General features: G+C 47.8%; 9 protein-coding genes across 9 annotated transcripts; 6 read left to right on the top strand and 3 right to left on the bottom strand.

Annotated features, from left to right (window-relative positions):
* Window positions 1-123: 123 nt before the first annotated feature.
* Window positions 124-3,121, top strand: BDV38DRAFT_264814 (putative chitin synthase activator (Chs3)). Its single transcript, XM_032056312.1, has 5 exons — window positions 124-230; window positions 431-1,169; window positions 1,228-1,347; window positions 1,406-2,650; window positions 2,712-3,121. The coding sequence occupies exons 1-5, from the start codon at window positions 199-201 to the stop codon at window positions 2,721-2,723; spliced, it is 2,148 nt and encodes a 715-aa protein (XP_031907366.1). The 5' UTR covers window positions 124-198; the 3' UTR covers window positions 2,724-3,121.
* A 729-nt stretch (window positions 3,122-3,850) lies between these two features.
* Window positions 3,851-4,669, top strand: BDV38DRAFT_264807 (putative TBP interacting domain protein). Its single transcript, XM_032056311.1, has 2 exons — window positions 3,851-3,910; window positions 3,994-4,669. The coding sequence occupies exons 1-2, from the start codon at window positions 3,906-3,908 to the stop codon at window positions 4,310-4,312; spliced, it is 324 nt and encodes a 107-aa protein (XP_031907365.1). The 5' UTR covers window positions 3,851-3,905; the 3' UTR covers window positions 4,313-4,669.
* BDV38DRAFT_264806 (uncharacterized protein) lies at window positions 4,594-4,856 on the top strand. Its single transcript, XM_032056310.1, has one exon. It carries the CDS (start codon window positions 4,663-4,665, stop codon window positions 4,816-4,818), a length of 156 nt encoding a protein of 51 aa, XP_031907364.1. The 5' UTR covers window positions 4,594-4,662; the 3' UTR covers window positions 4,819-4,856.
* Window positions 4,857-5,810: 954 nt separating this feature from the next.
* BDV38DRAFT_288817 (putative spindle poison sensitivity protein Scp3) lies at window positions 5,811-7,643 on the top strand (the record flags this gene model as incomplete). The annotated part of the gene is made up of 3 exons (XM_032061106.1): window positions 5,811-5,919; window positions 6,036-6,157; window positions 6,270-7,643. 3 exons carry the CDS (start codon window positions 5,811-5,813, stop codon window positions 7,641-7,643), a joined length of 1,605 nt encoding a protein of 534 aa, XP_031907363.1.
* A 750-nt stretch (window positions 7,644-8,393) lies between these two features.
* On the bottom strand, window positions 8,394-11,921 carry BDV38DRAFT_25851 (putative RSC complex subunit (RSC1)). The gene is made up of 5 exons (XM_032055738.1): window positions 11,434-11,921; window positions 11,196-11,358; window positions 11,038-11,106; window positions 9,702-10,973; window positions 8,394-9,621 (listed from the first exon to the last, which is right to left on the bottom strand). Exons 1-5 carry the CDS (start codon window positions 11,604-11,606, stop codon window positions 8,638-8,640), a joined length of 2,661 nt encoding a protein of 886 aa, XP_031907362.1. The 5' UTR covers window positions 11,607-11,921; the 3' UTR covers window positions 8,394-8,637.
* Window positions 11,922-12,374: 453 nt separating this feature from the next.
* On the top strand, window positions 12,375-13,798 carry BDV38DRAFT_264796 (ubiquitin-specific protease OTU1). The gene has a single exon (XM_032056309.1). It carries the CDS (start codon window positions 12,719-12,721, stop codon window positions 13,700-13,702), a length of 984 nt encoding a protein of 327 aa, XP_031907361.1. The 5' UTR covers window positions 12,375-12,718; the 3' UTR covers window positions 13,703-13,798.
* Window positions 13,799-13,847: 49 nt separating this feature from the next.
* Window positions 13,848-15,826, bottom strand: BDV38DRAFT_25823 (serine/threonine protein kinase CDC7). The gene is made up of 4 exons (XM_032055708.1): window positions 15,449-15,826; window positions 14,917-15,376; window positions 14,796-14,856; window positions 13,848-14,677 (listed from the first exon to the last, which is right to left on the bottom strand). Exons 1-4 carry the CDS (start codon window positions 15,714-15,716, stop codon window positions 13,994-13,996), a joined length of 1,473 nt encoding a protein of 490 aa, XP_031907360.1. The 5' UTR covers window positions 15,717-15,826; the 3' UTR covers window positions 13,848-13,993.
* Window positions 15,827-16,187: 361 nt separating this feature from the next.
* BDV38DRAFT_264785 (condensin subunit YCS4) lies at window positions 16,188-20,708 on the top strand. Its single transcript, XM_032056308.1, has 6 exons — window positions 16,188-16,619; window positions 16,694-17,205; window positions 17,257-17,380; window positions 17,432-17,573; window positions 17,627-20,005; window positions 20,071-20,708. The coding sequence occupies exons 1-6, from the start codon at window positions 16,384-16,386 to the stop codon at window positions 20,242-20,244; spliced, it is 3,567 nt and encodes a 1,188-aa protein (XP_031907359.1). The 5' UTR covers window positions 16,188-16,383; the 3' UTR covers window positions 20,245-20,708.
* BDV38DRAFT_264780 (putative oxysterol binding protein (Orp8)) lies at window positions 20,709-22,554 on the bottom strand. The gene is made up of 6 exons (XM_032056307.1): window positions 22,384-22,554; window positions 22,232-22,308; window positions 22,118-22,157; window positions 21,992-22,061; window positions 21,869-21,928; window positions 20,709-21,795 (listed from the first exon to the last, which is right to left on the bottom strand). The coding sequence occupies exons 1-6, from the start codon at window positions 22,467-22,469 to the stop codon at window positions 20,848-20,850; spliced, it is 1,281 nt and encodes a 426-aa protein (XP_031907358.1). The 5' UTR covers window positions 22,470-22,554; the 3' UTR covers window positions 20,709-20,847.
* Between the last annotated feature and the right edge of the window lie 24 nt (window positions 22,555-22,578).

Raw genomic sequence — 22,578 nt, 5'->3', positions numbered from 1 at the left:
GTCCTTTTCTGGGGGGTGGAGGAAAAAAAAAAAAAAGAAAAGAAAAAGAAAAAGAAACCTCTCGAAGAAAAGAAGAAAAAATTAAATTATTAAAGAGGAAGAGAAGAAAATACGCCGACAATGAATAGACCACCGCAAGGTCGCGGTCAGCCAAGGCTGGGAGCTACATGGTATCCAGGGGGTCGGGATGACTTTTACATGCCAGAAGTTATATCCCCTTCTCCCCAAAGGTAAGACAGCCCCCCCCATGCAGTTGTTGATTTGGAAAAGGAAGGGGAAAAAAACAAGAAAGAAAGAAAGACATCAACCGAAACAGGAAATCTTCTACAGTTATACCTGCTTGTTGGCATCTTTATTTTTCTAATTTTCTTCCCCCGCTCCCTACAGTGGATGGGTGTGTTGCTAACCTGGTCACACTTTATCTTACCAGCAGAGTCATGCCTGAAGTTCCGGAGACTATGCAGGACAATATTGCCCACCTCGAGCATGAAGCTCGAAACCCTCATCGTAGCCAATATGCTCCTGTACAATACGATCGGTCTCATTTTCCCGAGAGGACCTCTTCCGCCGCTGTAGTCCAGGGACAGCCCATCACTGCCGGCTACGAGGATACTGCCCACTACGAACAATCCGCCGTTTACGATACCATGGAATCTCCTAATTTTTCGCCGTTCCCTATCCTACGCAACCCCCCTCCAAATGTGCCCCCCACCGATGAGCAGAGAGAAGCGAGCTTGGAGAGGGCTCGGATGGCAGTACTTTCCTCCAATGACCCCGAAATGCAATTGGCTTGGGCCCAGGACGCCCTGGCTTATGTCGAGGTCGCCGTACAGAATGAGGCTCGTCTGTCTCTAATCCAACCCCCGCGCCCCCAAACTCCACAAGTGGAGCATCAGTTAAAGGTCGATGCGATGAACATCGTCAATTTCTTAGCCGATCAGCACCATCCCAAAGCCGAATTCATCAAGGGGATGTGGTTGGAATTTGGGAAATTTGGATATCGCGTTGATAAAAAGGAAGCATTCAGAGCTTATTCAAGAGCTGCGGAGAAAGGCTATGCCAGGGCTGAGTATCGCATGGGGATGCAGTTCGAGAGTTCTGGTGAGCCCGAAAAAGCCATCCGGCATTACGAGAAAGGCGTTGCTCTTGCCGATTCTGCTTCTTTTTACGTACGTTACATCTCCATCACTGATTTATATGGCTCGCGCTAACTGCTTGAGGTTATAGCGCCTGGGGATGATGATCTTGCTGGGCCAGCATGGACAACATCAAGATTATCAAATGGGTCTTGATTATATCCAGCTAGCTGCGCAATCCTGCGACGAGAATGCGCCTCAGGGTGCCTATGTGTGTAGTCCCCTGAAACCACCTTACACACTATCCAATCTGACTCGGTATCCTGCAGGTTTATGGCATGCTTCTGGCACGGGAGCTGCCCCAAGTGAGCGTCCCGGAGAATTACCTTCCCCTTGATGTTAATGCCGCTCGTGTAAATATCGAGAAAGCTGCATACCACGGATTTGCTAAGGCCCAAGTCAAGATGGGCGCCGCATATGAACTGTGTCAACTAGGTTGCGACTTTAACCCGGCGTTATCTTTGCATTACAACGCATTGGCTGCCCGACAAGGAGAGCCAGAAGCGGAAATGGCCATCAGTAAATGGTTCCTTTGTGGGCATGAGGGTGTCTTTGAGAAGAACGACGAGTTGGCATTCACATACGCTCAGCGTGCAGCTCAGAGCGGCTTCCCAACTGCGGAATTCGCCCTGGGATACTTCTACGAAGTCGGTATCTTCGTGCAGGTTGATATCAAGGAAGCCAGAAGCTGGTATGCCAAGGCTGCGGCAAACGGAAACAAAGATGCTACCAGTCGAATTGACAGTATCTCACGTTCGAAGACATTGTCCCGAAGGGATCATGAGCAGGTTGCTATCGCTCGAATCAAGTCACGCTATGGCTCTCACCAGCGCAATGAATCCGTGCAATCAGCTTCGGAGAATCTTGAAATGCCCGATCCTTCACGGATGAGTCTTTCAGATAACCCCCCGCCAAGTGCCCCGTACCCCGACCGGCCACCCTCCAGGGCTCGGCCAGTGTACCCGCCAGGCTACTCGGTGCCTGACCCACGGCCAAGTTCAGCATTTGGCATCAACCCTAACATTCGCACCAGCGCTCCTAACTATAACCGTGCGGCGTCTTATGGACCTGGGCCGATGGGGTATCGCTCTCCTGCCCCTGTGACACCCACCACCAACGGTCCAGCAAGCCCCACGTCAGCAACACCCAAGCTAGATATTGGCTACTCCGCACCGATTGAATCTCCAAACTCAAGACGGCCCCAACGCCTTGACAGTGCACCGCCTGATCGGCGGCCCGTGAGGACGCCTGTTTCCGCCCAAGGCGGCCCTGTGGGCTCCCCGAAGCCAGTGACCTCACCGTCTTCTGCAGTGTTTCCCCAGCGTAGTGAATCCATGCCGCCTCCAGGAGCACCTATAGCATCCTCGACAACACCAAAACCGTCATCTGTGTCAGCCTCGATCAGCCAGAAGCCTACAGCACAACCAGCCAAGTCTCAAAGCGGTTTACCGGGTAAAGGCCCAAAGACATTTGAGGAGATGGGAGTCCCCACTGCACAAAAGGACAATGATTGCGTATGCCTTTCATCCGTTTCGTTAGCCTTTTATTATGTTACGAAGACTGACTCCGTCATAGATTGTCATGTGATACCCATGAGTCGTAGTAGACTCTGCACCATAGTTCACTTGTTTTTTATCCGGGAAGTTACTTGCGGGCAGGGGTGATAGAGGATTCAGTTCGTCATCATGCGCTCCGATAGCGAAAGACTCGAGACATAGGAAGGGTTTGGTTGGCAAGCTGGATACCCCCTTCTTTGACTTACGCCTTCTTAATTGTACTGCGTCCCTTATCCCCTATATTGATCTTGCATTCTAGTTGGCCATCGATTTACAGTCCTTTGTCTAAACATATTTGGAATAATTAGACGCTGGCAGTGTTTTGTCGAGGCGTTTTTCTTTCGCCCATCCTTGTGGGTTCCTGACCATTTTACATGGATATTTATAAATGACAGTGTTCCCCACTCTCGTGGGATATTCCACGTGATGCTCGTGTATTTGTATTGCAGAGTAGTGGTAACTGCTTGTAGCATGATCATCATCATCCCCTTCCTGTCCTTTGACTCTCGTCCACCACTACTTGGTAGATGTTTGATCTTCTTCCCATTGCCAGCATGAAACAGAGAGGGCAAAGTGAGACGATGCCGAACAACGGCAGTGAGTTCGTCACGCAGGTTATGGATTCGCGGGTATTCTAACCCCAAGCAGCTGTCAACGATGGACTTACTTTGGTTCTGGACTATCTCCGTAGGCCAATATCCTTCCTTCAGTCTTTTTCCATACAGCCTAGCCTTCTTATAGGCATGATAGACTGATCTATCACTCCACAAACCTAGGGAAGCAGAAGTAAGGGTCCAATCGAACACTGAAACACGATACTCTTGTCTCTCCTTCTTTCTTTGACAGTCTATTAGCTAATCCAGAAGAGCAGTCGTCCCTATTCAGTAAGTGGTTCCGGGAGGATCCATCAGACAAATGCCTCGCGGCTGATGACATATAGGCTACAGACATTTCAGCAAATTTGCAGAACAAGGTCACCAAAAGTGAGCAAACCCCATACCAAGTTCGGACCTCAGTAGACATCTTAATAAAGGCGCACCCCGAAGCATACGCAGCAAAGGCCCTGAGGGAGCTACATCAGAATCGGAAAATTGAAGGAAGAGCATCCGGTTAGTGAATCCTGTATGCTTGTATCACCGAGGGGGAGTGGGTGATGGTGAACATAATGGAGTTCTAGCACTAACTTCGAGTTTAGGAAGACAGGTAGTTTATCATGCTCTACAGAAGGGGACCGATGAGAGCACATTAGAGGGGGTGGTGGTTCTGGAAGATCACATTCGCAAGTTGCAGGAGCATCTTACCGACCTCAAAAGCTATGCAAAAAGGGCGCGAGCTGAGCTGACAACTCTGCGTGCGACACCCTTGGCCTTTGACCTCCAAGAGAGCATCAACCAACTTCATGTGGAAAAGGAGACTACACTCGCAATACTGACTCAAGCCCAGGGCACCAGTGCAGGACAGGTAGATGAAGACAGAACTGTCACGAAGAGAGTATGGGAATGCTGGCAGAAGCGTGTTAAGTTGCGGAGGCAAATATGTCGCGATTTGTGGGGAAGATGTGTAGAGATGGTGGATAAAGATGTGACTCGAGAAGAGCTCTGGGTATTAATATCTGGTTAATCACCTTTGCCGAGACTGCTCACGGTAACGAACAGGGATTCCTGGGGCTAGAAGGGCCTTCGATCGTCACTTGATTCCAATATTTGTATACATGGGTGAAGGTGATGACCCTTCGCCACCTCTCGTCAGTTTCCTTTCCAGTGTGCAGTGCTTAACGTACCATGTCATACAAATTTATATCGCTAACGGGAGTACCTACAGTACATCTACTCCGAAGTACTATAAAGTATGTACCGAGTGCCCACATAGATGTGGGGAAAGGTTGTGTTACTGACTGGTTCTTCCACCTGAAAGCCTTGGGTGATGAAATAAATGATGGAGTAAGTGGGACACGGGGTCTGAAGAAAGCTATGCTCCACCCAAGCATTGTCAGATGTATAGACATTGAAATAGAGGAACCATCCCATAACTTTCAGTGTCCTCGCGCGCGATCTTTGATAATATATTATACCACAGTTCTAGTGACAATCTGCTGGGTTACCGTATATTGTCTGTGTTTCTGGTAGTGCCATGCGCCTTAATTTTATCAAGTGGAAAAAAGGACGAAGAGAAGAAAAGAGACTATTGATCTTACTCTAGAGTGGAGGCGAAGAACTATCATACTATGTGGGCATATAAGGGATTGTTCTTGATGTAATCCTCATTCATCGCACCTGTTCTTCTGGTTGATAATATATCGAAATCACATACTCGGAGGCACTTTGACTTGAAAACTACGCCAGTGTTTACTGTGGTACGCAATGAGGTTATCAAATCCGTACCGTTGGCTGTGAGACGGTACTACATACCTAGTAAGAGATACGCATACAAAAGGCAAAGGCATAGCACTCCCATAAGTATTATCAGTCGAGGCCGCCTTCGATGAGATCAGGACAGATTCTCAATCTCTCCTGTTTCTTTCGTCTCTTTCTCTTGTCCCTTTCCCCCCTCGTTTTGCCTTTTTTTTAATTTTATTTATTTATTTATATTTATATTTCATTTAATTTCCCCACTCGCTTCAACAGCTTGGTACGAGCAGAAAGGAGGCGTTGACTCTCGGCAATTCGTGGTCCAGGATGGGCGGGTTGATTGCCTTGGAGTTAAGGTGTCAACGACCTAACTGTATGAAAGTCGCAAACTCAACCAACGGTCAATACCTTTTCCACATCAGTATCTTTTTGTCCATTTTTTATTTTTCTTGTTTTTTCTTATTCTTTCATTTCTCTCCCTCTCTCTCTCCCTCTCTCTCTTTTTTCCCACTCCTCCTCCTATTCACTCAATTTCTGTTGTTATCAACTTTGACCGCTCTCAAAAACGAGCCTTTCTCATTTAACTACTTTCTTAGTACCATTATTATCTCCACCCCGCCCGATAGTAAACCCCTCCGGATTTTGTGGGCTTCCAGTCAGTAGTCCGCCTTCTCTTTCTCTCGGCCATGCAAGTGTCGGCCTCTCGCAATACTCCTTCTCAACCTCCACCTTCCCACACACCCCGTGCCCATAATCGCCTTTCAGGCGACATGAAAAACCGTGCTCCACTTCCGGTTCCCTCTGGAACTATCCAGAACGGCCATTCTCGCAATCTCTCAGGCTTTGACATGGCTGCTCGTAGCCCTCCCAATCAAAGCAGTAAGACGCTCTGCACCGTACCTATTGAGCTAGAAAGAAGACCAACGACGCTCCTCATGCGGACCCTATTACCTGCGAAGCGAAGCCAGTGCTAACCTACATATGGTGGACAACAGATACTAAGCACGTCCCCTGCAAATTCTTTCGTCAAGGAGCTTGTCAGGCGGGACCTGCCTGCCCTTTCCTACATTCTACCGATGCTGCGATTGACTATGCGCCGTGTAAATACTTCACGAAGGTATGGATCCCCAGAAGAAACTTCGACTTTTTCATGCCTGGAGGTTACCCTTGCCCCGTTTCCCCCTTCACTGGGGAATAGATATGGCTGATCACATGTGCTATGGTCCTAGGGTAACTGCAAGTTCGGAGCTAAGTGCGCGCTGGCGCATATTCTCCCTGATGGCCGACGGGTTAATCGACCCAACCCAGGTGTAGGAATGGGCGGTAGTCACCTCAATTTGGGTGGCCGGGTTAATCCCCAAGCGTATGTGAATCAAGATTCAGCTTTGACGAATTCCGTCCTCTCTCAACAGCGAATGAATGGTCAAGAGCCCCGATATGGCCCTCAAGTTCATTCTCAAGAGGAGTATGCTGCCATACACTCTCCACCACAACCATATGACGCCATTCCCACCATCGACGCGGGCTTGGCTTCAGATGCCGGTTCTAAGTATGGTTCTCCGATTGATGACATGCGATTCCCCATGTCTCCAAATCACCGTCATTTAACTGCACTTGATGCACCCCTCCCTGCCTCCTTTGATAGCCAAGGAATATCACACGCCGCTCGTTATGGACCGGTAGCCGCTTCTATGCCATCGAAATTCGGACTGGAACTATCCCCACCGGCCCAAAGGACCGGCGCCCCCGCCGATGCGCTCCGAAGTCTCCGCGATACAGCATATGGATCGGATTTAAAGAAGCCTCCTTCTTTCATGGGTTCTTCCCCTCCTGGAATTCCTGAGGATGGCCCGGGACCTCGATTTTTGCATTCACAGCGATCGGTGAAACCACGAATGCTCTCTGCGAGTGTTCCGCGGCTTACCGCCTTAGATGATTGGGATGACAGCAATTTCCCGATGGAGGAGGACTACCTGCCTATCAATTTGCACGACGATGTTCTGACGCCGCAGGAGCGGCTACGACGTCTTTCACGCACAGATTATGAACCTGGTTCAAGTCATCGTGATCTCAGTGGGCTTGGTATGACTGGTACTAGTCTCTCAAAAGTCGGTTCGCCTCTGGCATCCAGCCCCTCCAGATTTGGTGCCCTTTTTGCGAAACAGCGACAGAAGAAGGAGGAGGATGCACATGGCACCTCATTACCACAAGTCGGATCTCCTCTCCGTGAGTCTTCGTTAAACTTTGGCGCAAGTCCCAGCCTTGGCCCCATCGGAAGCCGGCAAACGTCGGGTGACGTCTCGCCCTTTGTGTCAACTCCTCGGCAACAGTCAACGTCCATGATATCGCAACAACTTAGCGGTATGTCACTTCACCCTGGCGCTGCCCGTCATTCTTCATCAGTGGGAGCTAGTGGCCGTCTCGACCGTACTGTCTCGTCGCCTGTCAGTACCAGCAGGATTGATGAGGAGCAAGGCGACTTGGTTTTCTCCATGGAAGAAGAAGAGAACAACAAGCGGAGTAGTATTTCCTGGAGTACCAGTAAAGCTGAGTCCCACGACGACGATTCTACACCGACGAATAGCTCAGGCTTTCAGCCCTGATATCCTTTGGGGAAAGCGCAAAACCAGGATTTGATAGTCACCCATTCTGATACCAACTTATTAGAAGTCATAATCTTTCATCAGGGTAAACAAAAGCCACGCCAAATGAGGGGAAACATGAGGAAAGCAGCTTTATAATTTGGCACCAGCCCACGACTCCCCTCATGGGATTTTACTGAAGAACATATCAAATGCCTGGCTTCAGCCACATTTGGTAGACATTTTGCATAGAGCGACTTAAAATAAGCGATCTCCGAGAATCTCTGTATAACCTTCTTTCGTCTTGCATATTTTTGGCTTAGACCAGGTTCGGGATAATTCAGGGGTGTGGTCGGAGTTTACAGAGAATTGGAAAGGCTCAATATTCTGCTGATGATTCGTATCATATTTATTTTTTTTTATATCTTTCGGGCCTTCCGGAATTTTACGTCTTTCACGACATGGCAATTGAAGGCAGAGAACTAAGAGAGAAGAGAGTGAATGTTCTATTCTAATTGCGAAATGCATGTATGTCTATCTAGTTTTCTCTTATTATCCCCTCATCTTTCAATTATCTTTTCTTTGCAAGGTCTCTCTCATCTCATGTAATCACTCAGTCTTATCAATCATGCGCTTCGTGCCTGCTTAAATGTGATTATGGCTGTCGGAGAACAGTGTGTACATATTTCACAGGATTTATGCGCATGAAGATATTCATAAAATCACCCACACAACCTTTTCTATACAGAGCATAGTTTCTGGCAAAGGTATCTGCATAGAACTGCATGGTCAGACAAAGCTCCAATCAATTATCAGGCTATCAATCACGCTACGTGCATGAAGGTGGATACTGAATCAGCTACCTACATAATAAGCCATGTCCCGCGCAAAGAAGAAAGAAAAGGAGCCAAGAATCACCAAAGGCTTGCATTATTTTGGGTAACTAAGCGAAAACAGCAATTGACTGATTGGTTTGACAACTTGTATTCCCCTTCCTGTTTAATAAAACATAGAGTCAAATCTCGTCCATGCACATGATATCTTCTTTGAGGGGGACAAAGGTGGCACTCCTCGACTGCGCCTGAATTTGCCTCATCTTCTCCTTATTAATACAGTCGGCAAGGACCCTCTGCTCAAGAGCACTGGAATTTGCTTGCCTAGCCTGTTCCGCTTGGTCATGATATAAAATCTGATAGATCATCTCTGTGCCGGTCCCAATGTGATCTGCCATGGTGCCGATGGCCTTCATAGTCAGAGACTCGATTCTAACAGCAAGCGACGCTTCCTCGTCAGCCCGCTGACGCTTTACTCTCTGATCTTGCACGGCTTGCTCTTCTATTTCTTTGCGCTTCTTCGCTTCGACTAGTTTCCGGCGCTCCTCTTTAACTGCTAGATATTTGAGCGAGTGGCCTAGCTTCTGTTGGAGAGGTGGTACAATATCCAGAGGCGGCGAAGAGAAAAATAGCACGTGGCCTTGATTGTCACAATGGAACTGTTCTCGAATATCTTCCGGGATAGTAGCATTAGCAGCATCGCTCAAATGGAACACTTCGATCGGACGAGGGGCATTGGGGTTGTACACTGTGCCCGGTGGAACTTGTATGCGGTTCGTCTGATAGGGTGTATATGGTGCTGGTTGAACAGCTGCGTAAGGATGAGAGACACCCGGTGTCTGGTAGGAGGGATGTGGACTCTGCTGTACAAAACCACTGGAGCGTCTCTGGATTGCGGGCTGATAGGTTTGGGTAGGAGGTAACTGAGGTTGCTGATAAGCCGCTGGAGGAACTGGTGCGGGCGCGTTTTGAGCAGTAGGGATTGGTGCAGCTGGCGAGCGCGGTGGTGCAGGAGTGGTTCCGGCTACAGTAGTGTTGCCTTGACTATCCACACTAGGCCGCTGTGGAGTTTGGCTGATCGAAGCCTGCCGAGCAGGAGCAGAAGGCAGATTCTGTGGGGGTAAAGACGGGGGTGGAGAAGGTGTGGGTTCGGGTGGTGGGGACTCCTAGGGGAGGTAATGTCTGTTAGCTACAATAATAATTCACAGGGGCAATTGAAATTGACGTTGCAAGACAGCAAACTCACATTCTCATCTCGCGGACGGCGATGAACAGCACCAACAATTGGCGGCGCGTTCTCGGCTCCCCATGTTGGTTTTGGAAGATCATCTGTCTCCTTTGCATCGCTCTTCAGCAGGTGCTTAATAGGGCTTGAAATCTTCTTGATCCGCCGAGGAACATCGAATAAGTCCATTTCGTAATCCTTCTCTCTCACCTCATCCGGGAGGCAGCTTGCCCAAGTTTTAATCTTGTTCAGCTTGTGCTTCTCTTCGTTATACCGAGCTTCACAGACATATACCTCCTTATCAGGAGGAAGGCCCCGGGGTCGTCCACGATTGTAGCGAGTGAAAAACATCACAAAACAGCGATCTACCACTTCCTCGATCCGATGATCTCGGTACTGGCCAGTCTTGACCACCTCATTTGGATAGAAGTGCTTCTCAAGATGGTGGACAGTTTGCTCGGGACGGTAATACCAACAGGCATTGACCCATTTGTCGCCCTCGGAATCCTGCCAAGTACGGTAGACCTGGGCCACGATGGGTTTGGTTACATCATTAGGGTTTTGTATATGGACCCAATCACCAACCTTCCATAGCTCGCCTTTGTAAAGAATCCCGTCCGGTAATGGCAGACGTCCATCCTCCATCAAGTACTCACTGTCTGGCTTCTTTTTCTCAATCTCAGCGAGCTTCCTTGATTCCACTTGCAGGTCCACAGCATCTTTATAGATTTGACTCTCCGGTTGGTTGTATACTTTGGCGTTGTTGAACATCAAGTCCATATCCCTCATGAAGTGATCGACGGAGTTATACTTCTTCCGCTTAGACTTCCGCTTAATGATATCAATAGCGATTGGCTCTTTGATCTCCACATAATAGTCAGGATATGTAGCCTTATCGGGCAAACGCTCAAAATGTCGAACTTTGAGTGCGCCGCTTGGCCCTTTCAGCTTTCGAATCCCCTTCAAAACTGCTTTGATCCTGGCTTCCATCGGTGTGTCCACACGGGGCGGCCGTCCTCTTTTTTTTCTTAACTCAGGATCGTTAGACTTGTGGCCGTCATCCTTTCCACCATCTCGTTTGCTTCCAGGACGAGGGCCTCGTTTTTTCTTCCGCCGACCATCATCGTCCGAGTCCTCTTCATCCTCGTCGTCCTCGTCGTCTTCCTCCTCTTCCTCCTCCTCCTCTGGAAGAGGGTCTGCCTCGGGGATCTCGCCGAGATCGGGGAGCTCAGCAACTTCTGGGGGGATGACCCCCTGATCTACTAGTTTCCGGAATTCGGCGATAAATACATCCTACAGACCAACATCAATAAAATAGTGCAAACTACAGTGAGGGCTTGAATGTTCTTCTGCAGACCTTAATCACGAGCGCGTCTTCATACGCTTGAGACTTGGGACGGTTGTATGTCTGCGCATTATGAGGAATCTAGGCGGAAAGGTATCATGTTAGCATTGGCAAGCTCTAGTACATCGCGGAAGCAATCGCTCCGAAGAGAAGGACGGCCGTTGATTTACCAGAGCACAGTCTCGCACGAACAGAGAGAATTTCGTATATTCCCTCTTGTTGATCTTTTGCTTTAGAATGCTAAGAGCCATAGGCTCTTTGATAATATCATAATAATCCGGGACATTGCGCTTATTAACGCTGCGTTGGAAAAGCTTCGACGGATCATGACCACTGGAGGTTGAAGGCGGGAATAGTGAGCTTCGCAATGTGACTAGCGTATCATCAAAGGAAATTACTGCAACTTACTCTTCTTCCCTGAAATCGTAGATGGCCATGACAACATCCATCATTGACCTCCATTGTTCGTCGGTAACACCCTCAGCCGTCGCAGCGCTATCACCTTTCCCATCGTCCTCGATTGACCTAACGAGCTCTTCAGGTGTAGATTGGAGTTGCGACGGCTCCGATTTCTTCTCCATGTTGTAGAAGACCACGGCCGCAAAGACCAAGGACCATCAATGACACTTCAAGCAGACCAGCGGAAGCTCCTGGAATTACTCTGTCAGTGAGAAATGATGAGAAGAGTGCACAAATCGCAATAGAGGAGGTTCGCGCAGCTGAGTCATCAGGTACAGACATGATTTGTTACGTTACGTTTTCTTACAAGTAACGTTGTAACTTATTGAACTTGGTACAAGTTCATACGACTTTGGTAAGGTAAGCCATAATATACTCTGTACAAAGTTTGCATATACTATGTATATACAATACACATAGTACTTCCGATACACAAGGTAATATCTTTCTAAGTAGAGTACTAAAATGACACCCCAAATTTCCAGTGATACAACCATATTAAAGCTCTGCATATACATACGTATTTTCATACATACATAACTACTGACTACATTTAGAGTACTAGAAGGAGATCAATAGGTGCTCCGTATTAGGACATGAAATGCTGTCCATAGGTTTTTGATACATTTATAGATACTTACATTACCTCTCCGCAGACAATAATTATGCACTCAGATATGGTTTACCATCTGCATGCTACCAAGAGTACTTGGCATGCTGTCTATTGTTGTACATACAGATATATGTATACTCCGTAGTATCAACCCAGTGTCTCCCCACATTGAAAAAAAACGTAGCCTGTCCCGTCAACTAGCGTGTCCTCATATCATCTTCCATTATGTATGTGGGGTTTCGAGTACAATCACTAATCTGATAAACAAAAGTTGGCTATTGCTGTTTCTTCCTTTCTTCCGCAAATAATTGAGAATATAATTGTTTCGGTTAATCGTCCGAACCTCTATTGTTGGCTATACACAGAGCTAAACATACTGGTGCTGGGTATATATGAGATATTAGTAGCGATAGTATGAAGGAAGGCACCTGAAGAGCTCTTCCCCCTCTTTCTTTGTGTTCCCACTTCGCCCCACTAGTAGGTGAATGCTGTTTTTTTAATCCTCATTACCGATACCAGGCACTACCATCTTCTCAAATCCGCTACTACTCCGCGCTGCTTTCCTTTCTTTCTTCCCTGCCTTGTTACCAAGCTCTGGTATACCAGTACCCACTCCTGAAGATGAGATTTCGTATCCGTGGACCAGATGGACAGTCCACTATCACTCTTGATGATGGTGCTACCGTGGACGAACTTCGAACTCAGATTGTGGATAAGACTGGATTGACATCCTACGATGTGAAATATGGATACCCCAATCTCAAACATTTTCTGCTGGATGAGCTTCAATCAAACCAGAAGATCTCCGATATAGGGTTCAAGCTAGATGGGGAACAACTGCTGATAACTAAGAGAGAAGCACCCCCCAGTAATGAGGGGTTAATACCCATCTCGCAAGAGCCACCCAAAAAGCATCAGACATCACACACATCTAGTGATGCTATCTCAGATGATCCACCCGAAATTCCATCTCTTGAGCATGCGGGTACCTTTGTCTTACGCATCATGCCTGATGACAATTCGTGTCTGTTCCGCGCTGTGGGCAGTGCTCTCATGGGGGGTATGGACGCGATGAATGAGTTGAGGTCTGTTGTCGCACAAACTATTCAACAAAATCCGGGCCTCTACTCGGAGGCGGTGCTGGAGAAGAAGCCAGACGACTATTGCCGCTGGATACAGAACGAGGATTCGTGGGGTGGAGGTATCGAACTTAGCATCCTCAGCAAGCATTTCGATATCGAGATTTGCTCAATCGATGTACAAACGCTCCGCATTGATCGATTCAACGAAGGCCGACCAACTCGCTGTATCTTAGTTTACTCAGGTATACATTATGATACCGTTGCGCTATCTCCGTCCGATCCTCCTTTCATCCATGCGTATACACCTCCTGAGTTTGACACCAAGGTCTTTGACGCTGCAGATCCTTTTGTTCTAGAAAAAGCGCTAGAGCTCTGTAAGGTACTGCAGAGTAAGCACTACTATACTGATACCGCAGGTTTCCGTATTCGCTGCAATACATGTGGTGGGGTTTTCATTGGAGAAAAAGGCGCCACTCAGCACGCAACGCGGACTGGCCATTACAATTTTGGGGAGGCCAGTTAAGATTAACGGTAGCAGTAAGCGAGATGAACACTCAAATAGTACATAGTGCCCGAATAGAATCATGAGTGATATACACCACCATCGGAATACGACCGGTCGTACGATCTACACGGCGACTCTCTAAAGCCTTTTTGAACAAGGATGGAAACGCACGATATGTGAACCAGGCCTAAGGCAATTGTGGTGATTCTGTAGTCGATATATAGGACTGGTGGCTGGGCGACCTTCTTAGGACCAGAATACCTCTAGAGCTCATTAAGAGGATATCATTATCATAAATTGTTCTGGATTTTATATCATTGCCACCTCATCCGCCTCGTCATCTTTGTCTGCATCGTCCTCCTCTACAGAGTCAGCACTATCTTCGGGATTCCCTCCCCATTCAACGTCATGTTCTATGGGGTCGGTAAAGAACTCGTGTTGTAGGGCATCTCTGGCGCTCAATCGTTTGTATGGATCCAATTCCATGAGGCCAGCCAGAAGGCGAGTTGCTTGTTTTTCGCTCTCAGTCAACTCCTCCACACAGCTGGCCCACTTTACAAGCTTCTCCCAACTATATCCTTTCTCACCAATTGTTGGAATATTTGTTTCAAATATCTGCCCATGCATAGCTGCCGCCGTCTTCATGCGACGCGTCCCGAAAATACTAGCCATTTCTATCGTAGCATCAACATCATCGGCAGAGTTGAAGAAGGGAAAGCGACGACCAAGCAATGTTAAAAGGATTACTCCTGCCGACCACATATCTATCTTCGTCGTCTGGGATGTGCACTTGAAAAGAACTTCTGGCGCACGGAAACCCCGGGTTCCTGCCCGGTTAGCACGTCTCGATGGCCTGGAGTCGTTCTTCGGGTAGCCGGCCGACAACGTCGACGTTGAGCAATGGGTGGAGTAGTAGCTCTGTAGCAATCGACTGCGACGGACATAGCTTGGGTTGGCACATAGACACGTGCCGGTATACTCAGACCCCTCGCGCTACACCAGGTGGTCAGATAATAAGGACATGATGACATTTTGCTGTGGGGAGGTTTCTTTTTCTTTCTTGCTTGCTTTCTTTCTTTTTTACCTATCCCCCTCCTGACTATAGACTTACCTCAGCCAGACCAAAGTCCACCAAGACACCCTCTCGAATTTTTGGGTTATAAAGGAAATTGCTGCGGAATCATTCGATCGTCAGCATATCAAAGCAAAACAGATCCACAAACGCATCTTACGTCGGTTTAATATCGCGATGGAGGATATTGTGTTTATGGACAGAGTGCAAGGCGGTAAAAAGGGACCGAAAGTAATGTCGCATATCCGCAACCAGAAATGTGCGGTATTGTATACGGAAATCGGTATGAGGAAAGAAAGGCAAGACAGCCACAACCTGATCCTGGTATCGAAAGGCTGTGATTAGAGGGCATACGGATCGACAACCTCGGAGGTCATGTAGCAGCTCGAGTTCATTTTGAATACGAAATGGACTGCTAGTCACGTATATCTTTTTTAGGGCAACATAACGAGGTTTCTGTCGCTTGGCAGCTAAGGATGATCCACGCTCTCCCTCTACACGTCGCCTTTTTGAGGGAGGGCTCATCCAACTGTCGCATTGTTGACCTTGAAACATATCCCAATCGTTCCTGTAATGATCATATAACATATCTTCCGCTTTGTACACGGTAGAGAAAGTGCCTATACATTTGTGATGTGTCAGTCAAGGGAAGCCGAACGCAAAGCAGCAAATGAATATGAGTATTGCCGTACCTTCACCAATTCTATTAACTAAGCGAAATCTATCCGAGATTCCGGGAAAGGTATCCTCAAGTTTCTTCATATCCTCTTTCACTGAGTCGTCGACTTCTTCTTCGCCCTGGAGGTCTTCATCTTCATGTTCCATCACAGATGCATCGCTGTCCGTAGCAGCACCATCATCTCTTGTGTATCTAGGCCCTGCTAGCGCGCGTGATGGCCTCGAAGGGCCCGGCTTCTGTACCTCAAAAATACCAGTAGGCACTGGGTGGAGAGTGGACATGGTACCACGAAAGCCTCGGTCGCCAGAAGGTTTCTCTGGTTTTAATCAAAGAAGGGGATAATCGTTTGTAAAAGATTCCCATACAATATTAATCTGAGAAGGGCAGAAGGGCAGAAATATAATGGATAGCCGTATGACACGAGGGGCGTTTAGTTCATGGCGCGTATGTGTGTGCGTGGAGGATATCCAATGATGTAGTGTTGCAGTTTCTACGTTTGGTTCATGAACCAGTACCGCGGAACTTGGAGCAAAAGTGTGCAAAAATTTCCCGATTTAGTAAGGTTATGTTTGTGTTTACCTTCTGTCTCCACGATCTACTGTACAGACACTGTGTCAAAGACTGTACCGGATATACTATAGATACATGAAATACACCAGTTGGCGGTTACCTAGGCAGGATTATGGTGGTAGGAAAAGCCCCATATGTTGGGAGTGTGATGTAATATTTTGTATCAAATGTGTATTATTACACTACGATTCAGAGCACTATCTTATCACCGAAGAGGAAAAATACAAACAAAAGCCTGCCGCCCGCATCGACTTATCTTCCGCATTCCCTGTCTCGTCCCTCCAACCCTCTTTTACCCCACGACATCCATTAGCCGTCTAATCCAGCCTTCCAGTTCCCACACACTCGTCGAGGATATCCCTCGCAGTCACTCCCACCATGGAGGGCAGGGCTCAGTTCGATATCAACGAGTCACTTAAGTATTATTTGAGTGACCCTACCTCTGTTCCTACCGTTGATGCTGAACCCGAACTCTTGGAATGTGAAGCCGACCCGGACCAATTGTCCACTGCATTGATTGATAGTGTCCTAAACCCTATTGTCGATGCGATAGCTGAGAACCCGGAAGGTCTAGGCAGGCCGTCCTTCTTCGACTCTTTACAGTTTCTCTTAAAGTGCGCCCGGCCCTCTGATTCACCCCCCGAACTCTTAGCTCGGAAAGAACCCTAATGTTAGCTCAAATTCGCAGGCACTGCTCAATCTTGCCTATAAGGTCCCTGAGCAAGCTTCTCGATCTCATTGTGTCAGGATTATCCGTCGAAGCGGATATTATCCATGGGGACCTCGAGTCCGACGAACCGGATGGCGTCCAACACCATAAGCATTTGCTAGAAATGTATGGTTTCTTACTACAATGGGCGCTTTCTGCTGTGGAGGTCAAGGCCGCAGAGCGACCTGCGGAAGCTGCTCCTGCTCGGAGAGGCGTCGGGAAGTCGGGCCGGTCGAAAGCCAGCATGAGAGATGGTCATTGGGACTGGACAGCCCAGATACAGATTTCCATGGAGACTATGTGCAAGGTCATGAAGCTCAAGCTCAGCAGGATATTTTTGACTACATCAGACCGCGACACATTCGTTAACCTATTTACACGTTCGATCTATCTCATCCTCGAGAGTGAACAGCGAGTAAAGAGTCTGACTATACGCATGCACGCCTTCAAAGTTCTATGTATTGCGGTCAAACATCATGGCCATGCTTTTGGTGAGTGCTCACGGTAATTAAGTTGCTTCAACAGAGCTGACCTAAATGAAGGCGCCCAGACATCTATCGTACAAAGCTTGACATACTTTGAGCATCTGTCCGAGCCTATGGCCGAATTTCTGCACATCCTTGCTGAGCAATATGATTATCCTCAGCTGTCCGATGAGATACTTAAGTACTAAACTCATACACTGGGATTGCTGGGATGACAGCTAATATGTGATAGGGAGCTTGGAAATAAGGAGTTTAATTCCAATGATACACGTGGGCCAAAGTCGGTGTCTGCGTTTATCATAAAACTTTCTGAGCTTGCCCCGCGATTGATCATAAAACAAATGACACTCTTGGCTAAGCAGCTTGACAGCGAAGTACTACTATCTTGCTCTTTCTATCTGGATGATGGCATCTGACTGAGCCACAGTCTTATACCCTTCGTTGTGCGGTGATCGAGGTTTGCGGGAACCTTGTTGCTGACCTCAGTCGGCAAGAAGAGCGCAGTGACAATTACAAGACTCAGATTAATGCGTTCTTCGATGTGCTCGAGGAACGTTTCCTAGATATTAACCCCTACTGTCGATGCCGTGCCATCCAAGTGTATATGAGGATTTGCGATTTGGATCAAAAGTTCCCAAAAAGGCGGCAGGCAGTTGCAGAACTGGCGGCGAGGAGCCTGGAAGATAAGAGTAGCAACGTACGACGAAACGCAATTAAATTGCTCTCCAAGCTGGTGTCCACTCACCCATTCAGTATCATGCATGGTGGACAGCTCTCGTATAAAGAGTGGATGGCCAGACTTGATGCTGTTGATGCCGAACTGAATTCCCTCCGCCCCCCTGAGACACCAGGTTTCGACGGTGGCGAGGCCTCACATGTTGATAGCGAACTCTTAGATGATGCAACGCAGATGCCAGACGATTCCCCTTCTAAAGCACCGCGCATGACTGAAGAAGAGAAGGCCGCAGCGGTAAAAAGGGCCGCTGAGCAAGCCGCAACATCGGAACTGCTAGCGCGGCTTCAGTTGACTAGGAAATACTACAACGAAGCCATTCGGTTTATTGAGGTTTTGCATACTGCCTCTGGAGTCGTGACACAACTACTGTCGTCTAGGAATAAGAGTGAGGCTATAGAAGCCATGGACTTTTTTGTTGTGCTTGACGCATACAAGGTGGAAACATCCCGTAGTGGAATTCGACGAATGCTCCGACTTATTTGGACAAAAGGCAACAGCGACGAAGGGAAAGGCGTCCAGACCCATCTCATTGACTGCTATAGAGGCCTTTTTTTCGAAGCGCCAGATCCTTTTAGCGCCAACGATGCGGCAAATTACGTTGCTCGGAACATGATCAGCCTGACATTTGGCTCTACGCCTGCTGAGCTGACATGTCTTGAGCAACTGCTAAGTACTATGATGAAGGCTGGTCATATTTCGGATGCCGTCATTGCGAAGTTGTGGCAGGTATATGGCGTTCAAAGGAAGGAGATCTCGAAAACCCAACGCCGGGGCGCTATCATCGTCCTTGGCATGCTTGCTCTAGCTGATCCCGACGTGGTAATCAAGGAAATTGAGGTAATGCTGCGAATTGGTCTTGGGAGTCTGGGAATGGCGGACCTTGTTCTTGCGAGATATACATGCATTGCCTTGAGACGGATGGTGCCGGGCCGACAGGCGAAGTCCAAAGAAGTCGGCATTCCCAAACTAACTAATGACCACCCCATCCTTACCCAACTCGCGGCAATTGTCGAGATTGTGTCCGACTATAAAGAATGGTATGGGGTGGCAGAGCAAGCTATTAGTGCCATATACGCACTATCTAAACATCCAGATGTCTTATGCTCTGATATTCTCAAGCGGAAGACCAAGTCTGTCTTCCAGCCACAAACACAACGCTCTTCTTCACAAGGTCCTGGTGATGGGGATGAGAGACGTCCCGGGACAGCTTCGACAGATAGTCCGACCACCAGAAAGTCTTCATCCGCTGTACTCTCCCAGCTGCTTTTTGTTGTTGGACATATTGCAATCAAGCAAATAGTACACCTCGAGTTGTGCGAGCTCGACTTCAAGCGCCGCAAAGCAGAACAGGAGAAAACCAAAGCCTCCACTGCAGCAGCTCAAATGAGCAAAGACCCCACCGAAGATGACGAGCTTGATCTCATCGGCGGAACAACGGAAGATGACTTTACAGATGCCATGGCACACATCCGTGAGCGAGAACTGCTCTATGGGGATAATTCTCTCTTGTCCAACTTTGGCCCGTTGGTTACAGAAATTTGCGCCAACAGCAACACATACCCTGACCGTAACCTTCAGGCAGCAGCAACATTGTGTATGGCCAAATTAATGTGTGTCTCTGCGGAGTACTGCGAGAAAAACCTCCCCCTCTTAATCACTGTTATGGAACGTTCCGAAGACCCAATCGTTCGTAGCAATGCAGTAATTACGCTTGGTGACATGGCTGTGTGTTTCAACCATCTTATTGACGAGAACACAGACTTCCTATACCGCAGGCTCAATGATGATGATGTCTCTGTCAAGCGCACATGTCTCATGACTCTAACCTTTCTCATCTTGGCAGGTCAAGTCAAAGTCAAGGGGCAATTAGGCGAGATGGCCAAGTGCTTGGAAGATGACGACAAAAGAATTGCAGATTTAGCGCGCATGTTCTTCACGGAGCTAGCTAGCAAGGATAATGCAGTGTACAATCACTTCGTTGATATGTTCAGTCTCTTGAGTGCAGAGCGGAACCTTGAAGAAGCTTCATTGAGGCGTATTGTCAGGTTCCTGATCGGATTCATCGAAAAAGTGAGTACTTTAGGTATTCTTGTCTTTCCCATGCACGGCTTCTAATCTTGTTTGTGGCTTTGCAGGAGAAACATGCCCGGCAACTGGCAGATAAGCTGGCTGCTCGACTTCCACGGTGCGAGACCGAGCGGCGATGGAATGATGTAGCCTACGCCTTGTCGCTGCTGCCGCATAAGAATGAAGAGATAACGAAGATAGTGAGTGCGGGGTTTAATAAAGTAGTCGCTGTCAATACCTAGGTCAACGATGTCATTCAACCTGTCGCTTGGGTTTCTTAGAAGTCTTAAGGTGGCGCAACGGTGAATATGGATATGACAGTTATGAGTCATTCAGGAAACTATAGGTGATCTTATGTGAGCTGTATATTGAGTTTATGATTGATCTGATCTCTCTTTACCGCTTGGGTGGCTATTGTCGTTGTGATCATTATCATATTTCCTATTTCCTTCCTGAAGGTATCTTCGGTTGGCCTAGGCCATGAATAATCAAATGCAATTCCTGCTGTTTCTACTGAACACCCCCATGAGAACATGCTGCCGTCGTTTTAAACCCGTATTCTTCGTTTCTTTAGTCTTAAATTTGTCCAGATCCTTTATCTATCATATGCGGCCAAAACCGTGTCTTTTCCCTGCGTTTTTAGAAATTTCAATATATTGGGAGCACTAACGCAATGCCATTCGCAATGGAGAAAGAGAACAATGTACGGACTTTGAACATTATCAGGAAAAGGGAAAGCTCCAAAAGTGGTTTGTAATGTTAGGCCAAGGACTAATTCGTAGCCTCTTGTCTTATACGCCAAGTTCATGTATGTATCTACAGTCACAACCAGAAGAGTAGTAAGTCTATGCGCCTTTTGTTTCGCTTTCTTCCAAGCTGTAGTCACCATTATAGAGCCCCTCAAGAGCCTTGCGCCCTTCTTCAGTCAACTCTGGTTTGCCCAAGGGAGTAACAGCATCCGTGAAAAACCGAGGCTGCCATATCTCATTCTTTGCCTGTCTCTCAGCAGCCCTTTGCCGCTGCCTCTCTTCAATATATTGTTTGCACTTGGTGGCCTGGCTATACTTTTTATCTACTATCGCCTCGGTGACATTGGACCAAAATTTGCGAGACTCGTTGGACAGTTGACTCTCCTCGGGAGGCACACTCTTGGAGGCTGGAAAAAGAGGGGTGATATCGATTAGAAGTTGAGGCTCATCTGTCCCAGCCAAGGTGAAATAGACTTGTCCGTGCCATGACCCGCTAATTCTGGCAAGAATATCGCTCTCTGGCACATCTTTGATTTTCGTCGTGGTATCCATGTCGGGATCATATCGAAAGACCACTCCTTCGACCCTGTGTTGAGCTCGGCCAATCCAGCCATCTTCCAGGTATTGTAAAATCACCTTGATGCGTGTTTTGGGGCAAGTTACGTAGCACGTATCTGATACGGTTATGGCCAGTGCACCCCTCAACAAGCCACCCAGATGGGCCGCAGGGTGGGTCAGCTGATACTCCTCATTATCTCTTGGGGCGATTCTGACGAAGATCCCCAGGTTATGCTGACCGGGAGCAACGCGAATGCTTGTGCCCGTAAATTTGGCACTAATTTGGTCAAAGCCACGTGCTGAAACCCCTCGTTGCGGGCAGTCGATGAAAAATGCGGATACTGGTGGATGGTGAGATGTCTGTTCAGTCAGGTAGCATACCTTGACCGCTTGAACATTGCCCTTCGCGGTGCAGGTTCCATTATTTAACCCTGGCTTAGAGTGTACCTGTACTTCTGGGAGGGCAGCATCGACCTCCCAAGTAGCCTGAAATTTTACGTGTTTAAGTTAGTCATTATTCGAGCAGAAATGTGAGAACTCGTGAGGGAGTCAAACTCACTCTGAAAAATTCACCCAGGGTAGAATTATACGGCTTGCACGGCTTGCCCTTGATGTATTTCTATGATAACTTTTAGTGTACTGGTCTCTCGGAAAAAACCTGAAGTACCGCAGAGGAAAGTACCAAGTCCTTTGTGAACCAAAACCTTAATATCTCAAGCGTCCGACCCAGCGGATCGTCTGATTGACCAATGCTGTGACTCTCCCGTCAGAAAACGAGCCCTGGTGAAAGATAGGCTACCTTGCTGACCTTGCAAAGGTCTCTGGTCTGTCCAAGTAGTTCCAATATTCTGCCAGATCCCCGACTCAGTCAGTGATCACATCGTTAAGTAGGCACCGGTGTAGCCTCATGGAGACAACCTACCTAAATTGGGCGTCGGCTCTAGAAGATGGGCAGGTAACGAAAAGCGAACAGATGCGATATCAGCGACCCCAACAAACCTATAGAGTCACAGCGCCATCGAATCAGTATGGATCGACCAGAATATGAGAATCGAGATCGCTGTCTATACATACTTCTTCAAAATAGAGAGGAAGGTCTTTAACTTGGAAGAGTCGTCAGGAGTCTTTTCGGGGGCATCCGATGCTGTCGCGGGAGACATAGCGAGGTCTGGTTTTTAGATGGTTAAAGTAGAGAGAATTTGTGAGTAGGTAAATATATGGCTGGGGAGAGCAGCGATATTAAAAAAAAAAAAAAAAAAAAAAAAAAAA

The sequence above is a fragment of the Aspergillus pseudotamarii genome, assembly GCF_009193445.1.
Source record: "Aspergillus pseudotamarii strain CBS 117625 unplaced genomic scaffold BDV38scaffold_116, whole genome shotgun sequence".
Classification (NCBI taxonomy): domain Eukaryota; kingdom Fungi; phylum Ascomycota; class Eurotiomycetes; order Eurotiales; family Aspergillaceae; genus Aspergillus; species Aspergillus pseudotamarii.
Note: the sequence above shows the minus strand (reverse complement) of the source record. Positions and strands in the feature narration are given on the sequence as shown.